This window comes from Chiroxiphia lanceolata, chromosome 7 (assembly GCF_009829145.1).
Source record: "Chiroxiphia lanceolata isolate bChiLan1 chromosome 7, bChiLan1.pri, whole genome shotgun sequence".
Classification (NCBI taxonomy): Eukaryota; Metazoa; Chordata; class Aves; order Passeriformes; family Pipridae; genus Chiroxiphia; species Chiroxiphia lanceolata.
Genome location: NC_045643.1, coordinates 32570182 through 32582559, shown reverse-complemented (window position 1 = coordinate 32582559; position 12378 = coordinate 32570182). Strand labels below are relative to the sequence as shown.

The window sequence follows — 12378 nt, the reverse complement described above, 5'->3', positions numbered from 1 at the left end:
CTGCCTCCTGTGGGAGGGACCCCACAGGAGCAGGGGAAGGACTCCTGTCTCTGAGCAGTGGCAGAAGCAACAACTGACCACAACCCCCATTCCCCATCCCCCTGCATCGCTGGGGGGGGAGGAGGGAAAACATGGAAGGAAAGAGGGGTGGAAGGAAAATGTTTTAAAGATTATTTTATTTCTCACTTTTTTGTGAGAATAATATCCCCACTCTGAGTCTGTTTTGCCTGAGACAGTAATCAGTAACTCACCTCTCCCAGCTGTTATCTCAACTCATGAATCCTGAATCCTTAGCTGTTTTTTTTTAATTTCCTCTGTCCAGTTGCAGAGGGAGAGTGAGAAAGTGGCTTTAGTTGGTACCTGGCATCTGGCCAGAGTCAACCCACTACAGGAAAAAAAAGCCCCAAAACTAATACAAGAAACAATGCAATAAAAATGGTATAAATCTGTATCTGTATGTAAGGTTTGATACTGCAAACCGTCCAGAAACCCCAACTAGAAACACAAGAACTGAGACTCCATCTAGTCTAGAGAGCAGCTTGACCCAGAGGAAAAATGAACAGGAAACAGCAAGTGAGAATTTATACACTCAGAAGCTGGAAGACACTGCTAAGAGCAATTGCACTGAGGAGAAACAGCTACGCTTGTCCCAGTGATGATGCATGACCTGGAGCTGTTGGCTGGTTTGAAATCCAGAGTATAGGAGAACTGCTGAATGACAGATGGAGGGCAGGCACGGTGTGCCAAGTATCCTTACACATAGTGGTTCCCGTCTAGTCCTTTCTCTTCTTTCTTGAATGTGCATTTAAAAATATAATCTTTTGATACCTGTGTAGGCAAGAACATCTCTGCTGTTGCTTTCAGTGTCACAGGGTCACAGAAATAAAAATTTGACTTGTTTGGAAGCAGCATCTGCTTTAGCAACATATTTCTTGTGTTGGTGACCGATCTGTTGCCAAGCCCTTGTCAGCTCTACTGAACAGCCCTATGTCACCGGCTTTGGTGCTTCCAGCAAGAAGAGCTGGTGTATTTGGGGATTAGGACCAAAAAAAGCATCCTGTGAAATGAAGAGTGGCAATTGTGTGTGTTGGAAATAAGACGAATTACAAGGTGGTGACTTAAACTGTTGTCTGTTCACCATGGGCCAAACTTTCATGTAGCAATGACCCCGTGCCTCTTTGTTTACCCACTTGACAGCTGCACTGTCAAGCTACACTGGGAGGTGTCTTATCATCCCATTTAAAGAAGTGGAGCTCCTGGGTCATATACTACTATGGGAGGATCAGCTGAATTAGTCTGAATGTTGCTTTCCACACTGACCTGTACTGGAAAAGGTAAGAATGATGTGGTTGTTCTGAGGATACTTTCAGAAAGAAGATAAACACTACAGTTAGTGTTTTAATTAGAGAAGTGCAAACTTTAGGCCTTGTATTGTGAAAGGATTCTCAGAAAGAAATTTGGTACCATTTTAGAGCACTTTAGGGCTTCGATTAAACATGCTTTCATTAGTGTAAGATACTCTTTAAAAGTAGCACCTGAAAAAAAGAGCAGGCAGTAATTCTTATAGTAAAGGGTGGGGATCTATGTGCAACAGCTGCCTGTATTATAATTTAAAGTTTCTTTTGCTGAATTAATATTCCAAACTGCCTTCTATTAGTCCTTCTTTTTCTTTTTTTTCCTCTTTGAACACCGAGGTTTTCCATGATGATAAGTCTTTGAGAACTTGGCAGCTTGCCTAATATTACAAATTCTCACTGTATGCTTCTTGGATTGCAACTTATTGGCAGAAATAATACAGCATTAAATACAAATATTACTGTTAATGTAACATTAAAATTGATAAATCAGTCACTTACATCAAGAAATTCCAAACTACTGCATTGTGAATTTGTCAAAGTGTTTTTGCTCGGTATTTTATGGTGTGGATTTCAGAACAGAGACAGTAAGGTTTATGGTTAATGTACCACTTATAATAATAACAAATTTTGTGGGATGGATCCAGTGCTCATTTATTTGCAGTAGTGAGTTTTAGTAGTTTATTTGGGATATATTGAATCAAAAGGTTTAAGCAGAGAGCAAATCTGTACAGGATTTGGCCCTGCTAAAACCTTAATTTTGCTTTCCTATAAATACAGGATTTACATAATGCATGGACTATTGAATTTATAATGTGAAAACTTGTACTTTAGATGTATTTTGGAGTTCAATACTCTAGTGCTGTTTACTTGGCTTTTCTTAGCATTTAGATTTTGGTGTTTCATACTCGAGGTTGCAGTTGACAGCCAGGTGTAACTTCCTTGCCTGCTGCAAGATTTGTGTTTGGGCTATTTTTTAAAATAAATCTCTAAGTATCTCCCACTACTGTTTGCAGACTTTAAAGATGACTAGGAAAAGGGGGGGAGGTTTCCTCATTTCCTCCATTTTTGTCTTTCATAAAAAATTCAGCTTTTTTTCCCCGACCTATTTTCTTCTTCCACCTGGAATCTCAGCCCAGAAGAAAGACTTTAGAGGAATATATCTGAAAAAAATTGCGACTGAGTGCATTATCTCATGAATAATGGTCATAAGTGAGATGATCCAGGAGATTTGTGAAATGATTACTTGGTATAATTCATAATTATCTCAATGATTTGGCATTGTATCATGCAGACATTAATCTTTTCTCCTGCAACCAAATGTGTGCGTCATGGGGAAAGAATCACTTTTTTTTTTTTCCCCTGTTTTTTTCTTAGTCAAGAAACTGCATTGATTGTGGTGGTTGATACTATCTCCTTGTCTTGCTTGATGGCTCTGTTTATTGTCATTCTAATTATTTAGCAATTACTAATGAAAGTTATTTAAAGGTCTCTATTTATAAAGCTTTTGCTCTTCGCTTGCTGGCTTCTTTACATCACCAGGGTTAAAAGCCCTCTTGAAGTTCAAGAGAAAAAAACCCCAACATTTTAAACTTTAGGTCTAGACCACTCTATGTCTGTTGGCCGAAATATGTACAAAATTTGAGAGGTGGGCAGCGTTGTGAAATCAGCACTAATAATGGAAGAAGGCACTCCAACACTAACAGATAGATATATTTGAAATGTTGTCTGAAATACCAGTGAATCATTAAAGCAAGAGCCTTGCACTCATAATTTCAGTGCTGAAAACAATAAATGTCAATGAAGTAATAAAGATTGCCATCCTCAGAGAGAGGATGCTCCTGTTGAAATTCATTGCCATCCATCCCCATGCACGTGCTCAGGAGAGGAGAATTACCCTGTTCAGGTGCCCAGCTGACCTCGACTGCTGAGCCCATGCTGGGAGAGTAATTTGTCACAAAAACAGCTCGATGATAATCTACCATGGACTCCTCATAACCTTTCCTTTCTAATTTCTTTGCCATGGCTCTGCCTCTCTTTTTAGCCAAAGACAATGTTTTTGCTTTTATAATGAAGGCTCTGCCCCCGCAGTGTTCCTCTCTTTGCCTCCTCCTTTCTGAACTGTTATCTTGTGACTTTTTTCCATGGTATTTCTTTTGTATTTGGTGTCTTGTTTGGATGCTTCTGGAAAGTAACTAGTTGGTCAACTTTGAACTTCTTCGTCAGATTAATACACATTAAAAAATGCACTGGAAAATAGTGAGGAGCCCATGGGGTTAGCTGATACCTATTCTACATTATAGTTATAATTTAAATTTTGTTTTGCTCTTAGTGTCACTTAAAGAAAATACAGTTTAAGTAAGTTACTACCTGTTTTGCTTCTGTGGATTTGGCAGAATCATGTCCTGTAGAAGAGAACTTTAATGTAAATTATATTTTCTGTATGCTTATCTTTTATTACAAATAAATTAGCAGTAAATAGGAGCCTTGCTGGTGGCTCATCCAATTTATTCTACTTCTGCCTGACAGCATTGGTACTTCTGTTATTATAACTCCAGTCTTTGCAATTACTGTAAAAACAATTAAATAAAGCTCGTCCTTTGCTCAGATTTAAATTTACAATGAAGTTTTGCGTTTGTTTTTTTTTTGCGAGATGACTCTTATTGCCAGACCTAGTTAAACCACTACAGCTCTAAAAGCCCAGTTTCCCAGTGCACACGAGGCTGACATTTATAAAGCACCAAATGCCTTTGCCGTACGTGGCCGTCGGTCAGGAGGGCGATTGCGGCATCGCTGCCCACTGCGATCGCAATAGGAGCTGAAAGAGGCGCATTAGTTCACTGCAGCCATTCCACCCTCGGCTCTTCCCTTGTCAGATCTCATAGACTCGATGAGGTCAAGCCTGGTCAGCATTCGGATGGGAAACCCTCACTGGAAAACCAAGAGTTGAAGGAAGCCAGGCTTGTGTCTCTCTGCACAAACCAGCGCCCTGCCCCTAGGTCAGTTGTTAGCACCACGCTATGTTTAATCCATGTTTAATGGGGTTTAGTTGTGCTTTTTTCTGGTTCATTTGAAAAACAATGCTGTGGCTACAAGTAATGATAGCGGGGGGGAAATTTAAGGAGAAATAATTTTGGTGGGTGATAAACAAGGGGTGGTTACAAGGTACAGTGGTTTGGGAGGCCTTGCAAATTCAGATTCTGAGTCTTTGCCATTTTTCTGTTTGCTTTTTCCCTGTAAGAACAAAGTATTTATTCACCTTCTGAATCTCACAGCAATAGCATAGAATGGAAACTTGGTTGGAATTTCTCTTCTCCAAAATAGCACAGAAGGACTTGCTGGCATGTAACTTGCTCACTCTGCTTGGCCACAGTCACCAATAATAAAACAAATGTTCAATGTATTTTGAAAGCTTCACTTTGTCAGTGGGTCATGTGGTGATTTTATGGCTTTACAAATAGAGGGAGGTATAAAATGACAAGACAATCTGGGGTTCACTTTTTGGTGCAGAACTAACCACTTCGAAATGAAATTGCTTCAGAGTGAAAGTTTCCAAGACAGGATGAAACATGTAGAAAACACTTTCCCATTCCTGAAAAAAAAAAAAAGGTGACTAGAGAAACAGATGAGTAACTTGGGACCTGTCATACCTGTTAAATTTTGTCCACATTCATTCTTTCTGCAGAGGAATTTACTTAGGAAAGAGTTACTTAGGAAAGAGAAAATAAGAGAAGTTTGAAATCTGCAACTGTCAGTGCTGAAAATACAAGACCTGTCAATGCACACTGGCAGGTTGCGGGGCTGTCCTGTGTGATCAGGACAGGAAAGGGCAATGTCAGGGTGGGATAGATCCCTTCTCTTCTCAGTGGGTCATGGAGCTTAAGGTTTGCTGAAGCATTAATTTCAGTTTTAGATGATGTTTCTAAGACATTTTCCATTCTTTTGTGTCTTGTCTGTGTTATTCATTAATGATAAAATTACTTTTCTTCATTAAAATGCTAAAATCATTATTTACCACTGAAAATATATCCTGATTCTGAATGGCTGAGGCAAATGGATAAAATTCAGCATATTTTAACTTTATCCAGGGGCTATTTTAGTAATACCTTTCTGTGTTAGATGGAGGAGCAAAGCCTTGTATCTAAGACCTTCTGAATCTGAAGTTTCAAAATAAAAATGAAAATCAAAATTTAGGAAGCTGATGTTCACTGCTAGAGCTTTTGGGTTTGTTGTATTGATGTAAAGTGGCAATACAAAGAATAACAACTAAGAAAAATGGAGTCTTTCAAGTATCCCGTGTACTTTTTATTGTGGTGTTTGATCTGACGGTATCTGTTACTATATCAGGAACATTATCAGCATTTGTTCAGAATTAGGGGATAGGTATGGGCTAGTGATGGGAAAGGAGAGAGAGGAGAAAATTTACTTTAAGGAGAGCTGTGAATTTGCAGAATTATTTAGCACATTCATGTTTTTCTTGGACTAAATGGGCTTTCCTCAAACTGTTGTTTTTTAGAATAAGCTCCTGCAATCGCTCCTAGCGATACTGAGGCTTGAAATGTATCTTTCTTCCATCCACACAGTGACTACTTGTGTGCTTGGTTCCATCTGGAAAGGGTATAATTGAATCCTTGTTTGACTCCTTTAATTATTTCTTTGCAAAGTCCTTGGCTGGGAATTTTGCCACTTAAAATACAAATATTCAAACTTAAGAGCATAAACTATGCTTTCAAAGAGCATTTTTGTATACCTTTTAACATTTGGAGGTTTTTCAAAAGCAAATATGAGAACTTCTCAATGAACATGTTTTAATTTTTTAAAATCCTTGGAGAAGATTTTGTTTCCTTCCAGATTGGCTGCACTTGCTAATTAACTTTGTTAATTAATCAAGCTATAGGGATGAAACATGCTTGATTAAAAATAAACAAAACTATATAGCAACAAAACAATTCTACTGTTTTTTCCTATTTAAAAGCAAAGATTAAAAGAACAGGATTAACTTTGAAGCTGCATGTCAAATGTTCTTTGCTTTTGAAATATCTGAAAGGCTAAAGCAGCTAAAAGCTTATTATTATACTAAAATGATTATTGAATTGTAACACCATGTTAAAAATTGGGGCTGAGAGTAGTCACTGAAGTTGTTGCCTTAATAAGAACTGACTGAGATGGTAGATAGTGACCAAAGGGTTTATTTGATCTGTTTAGACATGGAGCATGACAAGTTCTCTCTTGTCACGTATCTTGTATGAAAACTTCCAACACAGCAAATTGGTGTTAAATGGTGTTGGCTTGTAACAGGATTCTGACCACATTTCTTGCCCATTACACCCATGTATGTTTATATAGAGGTAGTGGGAAATGGCTCAGTGTGGGCGATGGGCCAAGGGCATCACAAATGAAGCTCCCTGGAGTAGTCTCAGGATGACTGTGATCCACAGGCATGCTGAGCCTCTGCTGTGCGCCCTGCCCAGATGAAGGTAACCATCTGTGTGGGTCTGGCTGTGAGTGCACAGCTCCTTCACCTGGGCACTGCACATGGGAGGGAGTTTGGAGCTTGGAGTTTGCTTGATTCAAAGTTGACTTATTTGTAGACGCTGTTGGAACAGATGGCTCCTCTGTATCCACTATGGCAGATTTTTTTTCTCCTACATGATAGTCAGGTTTCTTTTCATTTTCTGCTGTTGAAAAGTGGTTTTGTTCCTAATATCAGCAATGTTATAAACATTGTATGAGAATGCCAGTCTTTGCTCTCCTTCACTGGGAAAATTGCTAAGGAAGCCCTTTCTGAACCTCAGCCAGGATCCTCACACAGAGAGGGAAGCCTGGCATCATTAGGAGGAGCCCTGTGTGTGAATGGAGGTTGAGTGGAATTTACTCTAATAAAATTCCAGCAATGTGAAACTGATTCCATGTTGGAGGTAACGTGGAGAGAGAGAAGTGGGAGTATTCCTGATGTAGAAGGCATAACTAAATAAATCTCTCCAGATCACTGGCAAGAAGTGTATGGAGGAGTGGTGTGAGGAGGGGTTTTGCTTGTTTATTCTCTCCTCACCCCCCGCATATTTTCTCATAAAATATCTTTAGGCATTTGGTTTGCAATTAAAAGGTCAAAACCTACTCAAAGGGAATATTTGCTTTTTCCACTAGAACATATTAGGGCACTGAAGCAGTGCAAAAATGCGAGGGGCTATTTCCAGCAGATGAACTAAATCCTTAAAATAGGATTAACCAATTTTGTAATTTGCCTGTGATAGTATCTGAGCAAGGAAGAGGGAGGGTTGTACGTGTCTTTTAGAAGCTGTTTTTAGGATACCTGTGTTAAGCTATCAATGCTGTGTTAATGCCACTTCTCAATGTTCCATAATTTTTCACACGTGCAAAGGAAGATCTTGATATCATGCTGGAGAACACAAATGCAACTTCTACAGGGCTGTGGCTGTATCATCTTCAACTTTTGCCACTATTAAGTGGTTTCAACATCATACCTGTTTGCAAATCACAATATTAGCAGTGCCTGGGGTTAACATGATAACCAGACTTTGCCAACTGTGTGGGGATTGTTGTGAGGGTTTAGCAAGCACGAGGGGGCAGGTGACCATTAGGGAGACTTAACTTAAATACCACATCTACTGAAATGGAGAGGGTGAACTGGTTCAGTGACCCTGGCATACGTTGAGCTGTGGCTGAGTGACAGGAGCGCTGTCATTCCACAGTAATTAGGCAGGTATGCACAGATCTTCCTTGGCAGAAATGCTTCTTGAGAAATGGTTTAAAAGAAACTTTTTTTTTTTTTTTTGAAATTTGGGAATAAGATATTGTAGAGCAGTTAGTTTTTCATGCTGAATAAGAGTGACCCAGTCAATGACAGGAGTAGGTACAGAGTCCTCCTTCTACCATAGCTTGGCACCTTTGAGGGTTTTTGTGGGACAGAGTTTCCAGAGTTTCCAGCCCCCGCTCTTCTTTCCTGCAAGAACTGGAAGACATGGCAGTGTGATTTCCAGACTTGGTACTTCCCTATAGTGCACAGCAGGAAGGTTTTCTTTCCTGACTCAAACTGTGTCAGGAAAGCCCGATGGCATGGCCAGTGGGCTCATGGCTGGAGCCCTTCGTCAGCAGTGCCAGGCCAGTCCTGCCAGCCCTGGAACAGATGCTTTCTGACCCAGGATCACGTCACCAGACCTGAGCCACTGGCACTCTTGTATTGGCACTACACTGAGCAGTCACTGAGGCAAAAATTTTGTATATCCCAGGTAAGTACCAGGATGCTGCATTGGGATAGTTCAGGTCTTTATTTCTGGTAAGTCCAGTAGAATGAGAAAATTTCAGATTTTATAATAGATGCTTTTTATATTATGGTAGGTTGATTAAGTCCCATTTTTTCTCTAAAGTATCTTCTGCTTTGCTGAGCTTCCAGATCAAATTCTTGTCTTCCCATACCCCTCCTGCAGTTGTCAGTTCCTGCAGTACCTTCCACTGACTAGGTTTAGCAGTTCACATACTTGGTATGTTCTATGTTTCCACAGTCCATACACTGTGAAAACATCTTTCCTTTTCTATGTATGCTAAACCCTACTTTTCATTCCTTTCTTACAACTTTTCAGTGTACTTGAAAGTGTGTTGTGATTGCCAAATCCTTAATTAAGCAAATTAATTGTTAGTTCAGTCGAGCTAAACATTTGGGTAAAGATCTTGTATGAAAAAAGGCTAATTAAAAAAAATCTAATAATTTAGTAGTTGCAAAATGCAGCACAATATGTTTAGATATAGAATAGATTGTTTTAATTTCAATTTTATTTGTGTATTTATTGACGATCCAACAGCCTTCTGGCTTATGTAATATGGTGCAGAAAAGCTGATGTGCAAGGCTGTAGGGAACTAAATAACACAATCTGATTTGCACAGTCTCTTTCCATATCGCTGGCATGATGAGCTACTTTGTTGTTTGAATGGAGCAAATGACGTTTGGATTCAGTTGATTTATTGACAGCTCTGTCAAACTGCCACAAAATGAAACAATAATACAGCCACTAAATATTGCAGGGAAACGTGAGGAGGAGAGCAGGGCGTGCCGGGAGGGTTACCCCAGTGATGTACAGGAATGCCATCTTGATGTGGAAGCACTGCGTTCTCTCCAATGGGGAAAAATGAACTGCTATTCACACACTTTTCTTTCCATAGGGAGAAGCTGTCTGTGGCTCGGCTGCAGCGAGAAGTTGCGCAGAGTAAGAGTGAAGGAGCCATGGTAAGCTGCAGCCACTCGCTGCTTTGCATTCTTGTCTTACTGCCTCTGGCCGTCGGTACGTTTGGTCTTGCTGAAGGTGGTCACCGGAGCACTAAGGCTGTTCTGGACATAACAAAGGGTTGCTGTGATGTATTCATAAATGTGAGGAAACTCAAGGCTCTACCTTGGCTTCCTTGGAAAAACCATGGTAGAGAAAAGCTGTTTCCTTTTCCTGCTGATGGTCCTTACTGGAGTTGGAAGCAAGACAAGCACAGAAATGCAATTTTAGATCAAAATGTGATGGATTTACTTGCCTATTAAATCTCGGCCAACTACAGAAAAAATGGAGGAACACAAGCATGAAAGCTTAAAAAAATCCTCAATCTGATAATTTTGTAAATCATGTAATGCTTCTTGTATCTTCATTTTTCACGTAGCAATTCATGAGATTAGCCTTGTGAGGAAAAGATGAAATGGCAGATTTTTGGTTAACCGCAAACCTCAATTTATAGAGTGCCTTATCTCTTCAAAACAATTTTCGTTAGGAGCCAACATGTGCTGAGTGTGCTTAATTACTTAATATCTAAGGAACCGTTCCCATCTGTTAAGGAGTTTGTATGTCCCTGTCTTAAGATAAAATGTCTTAAGCTTCCATGGGATAAAGGAGACCCGTTCAAAAACCTTAAAATCCAAACAAGTCCCCTTGAACATGACTGTGGAACTGCTGCTGATCTGAGTGAGTTGCATAGTTGGTTGTGAAAAAATTTTTGTCCCAAGTTTGTTTAACTTAGTGGGGAGCAGCCGTACAAGGTCTCTGGAGAGTGGATGCTCCATGAGCTGTGTGATGCAGGGTCCTTAAAATCCCACCTGCCTCCAGTGAGTGTATTTTATAAATCCTTAGTGATTAATACAATGAAGTGAGATTTGGAGGGACCTAAATAAGTCTCCTTACTTAAGTAAGGAAAAACCAGCTCTGAATCTATTGCTCTTACCATGGCCCCACCTGTCTCTGTAGATCTGGGAGTGCCTCGTGGGGGCTCTACTGGAACAGGGGCTCTGAATGGGCTCTGAGTGCCTTGTAGAGAAGGGAAGGAGATGAGTAGGGTTTGCTCAGGCAGGTATGGCTGATCTGCTCTGAGCCCCTGCTGCATGTCCAGCTTGGCTGTGGGAGTCTCTGCCCTCTCCCATTCAATGTGTCTGCCCTGGGTATGCGACAAGGCTTTGTTGGCCACAAGAAGATTTTAAGATGGGGTTTTAGAGTTAGGAAGCCTGGCCAGTGGGTAATGTGTGTGCATGGGCACAGAAGTCCTGGAGGAACTGAGAAACAAACTTTTATCAGGTTAAGTTGCAATCCAGGAGTCCGTGACTGAGATAAAACTCCTGCTGCCTCCAGGAGTAATTTTGCCTGAGGAAGAATGGCAAAGATCAGGCATTGGATTTCCAATTGCATTTCAGTTTACAGTGTAAATAAATGTCAAAATCTGGGAAGAGCTGTTTACTCTATTTAAAATATTTTCTTTTAATTTTTTTAAACTAGCATTCCCTTGGAGGCATAGCAATAGTATAATATATTGAGTGTAAAATATACTTAGTGGGATAATCCAAAACTTTATGAAATGAGCAATACTGATTAACCTTCTAGAGCTAGTAAGGCTTTTGGTATATGTACCAACCTCATGGTCTCATCTGCAGAGTGTCAGATACTTCTTGTGCCTTTCAGTATGGGCTTGTGGGATTAATCACATCTCCCTGCTAACTAGGGTGTAATTTTGCATAATTTGTTGGGAGGCCAAGTGTTGTAACCCTTTAGGAGGTGACAGGTAGCTCTATGGGTGTGCAGTCTTCCCTCAAGGTAAATACTGGGTAGTTTTTCCCCTCTTCCCTGAGGGATAATATCCACAATTATCCTGCAACTAGAGCCGAGGGCAAGTGCGCCTGTAGAGACAATTTCTTTGAAGCAGTTGATGTATGGAAAGTTCTTTGTGTCTCAGAGCTCAGAGCTGGTGATTTTAATATGAAACACAGCAGTCATTAATTAACATTAATGAACTTGCTGGGCTGTGAGCAGTGCGAGAGCAGTAAGGGTCCAGGGGCTGGAGTATTTGAACACAATGGGAGGCCGGGAATGAAGTAAGTTGTGTAACTGTGTTGCCAGGGTGTGCAACGAGGAGCCGGCAGCACACACTGGATTTGGAGCAAACACCTTGCAAACATTCATGGCAAAATTTCGGCGAGGGATTCTGAGCGAGCAAGCTTTTGGCGAGGCTTCCTCTGGAGAAGTGCTGGCTGCCAGCAGCCTGCCTGCGGGGCACTGGAGCCTGTGTGCTGCTCTTTTTGGTGTGATGGACGTTCCCTGGGGACAGCATGGAGTCCCCTGGGGCTGGCAGTGAGGAGGCCAGGCAGTGGTACCAGCCAGCCACAGGGCACCCGAGGGGCTCTGCTGTGCTGTCACCGGCTGCTCCTCTGGATCAAAGGGATGGCACCCCCTGCAGCCTCTCTGCCAGTGACGGGCCACAGCTTTGTTTAATCACTAATTAGCTAATTGCTTTGACTGGCTCCCATTTTGGTTTTGTTTATTGTGCTGGTTAGATTGGCATGAAGGTTTTTGGGGAACTAACTCCTTCATTTGGGAAGAGCGCAGGTGACAGCACATGCCACCTTTAATGCAGTCCTCGTGTCTCCCTCAGTCTTGTGGAGAGCATTTCTTACAGCAGATGAGAAGCATGGCAGGAAGCATGATGGGCTGTGCTGCCACACTGCTGCCCTGTGTCCCAGGAACTGTGCAAATCATTACGCAAGCCT

General features: G+C 41.1%; 1 protein-coding gene across 1 annotated transcript in view; it reads left to right on the top strand.

The window, feature by feature from the left end:
- Positions 1-12378, top strand: part of NCKAP5 (NCK associated protein 5) — a 325062-nt gene that overhangs the window by 152819 nt on the left and 159865 nt on the right. The window contains exon 4 of the mRNA XM_032694024.1: positions 9534-9597. Within this exon, the coding sequence (XP_032549915.1) occupies positions 9534-9597 (64 nt within the window). The remainder of the gene's footprint in view (positions 1-9533; positions 9598-12378) is intronic.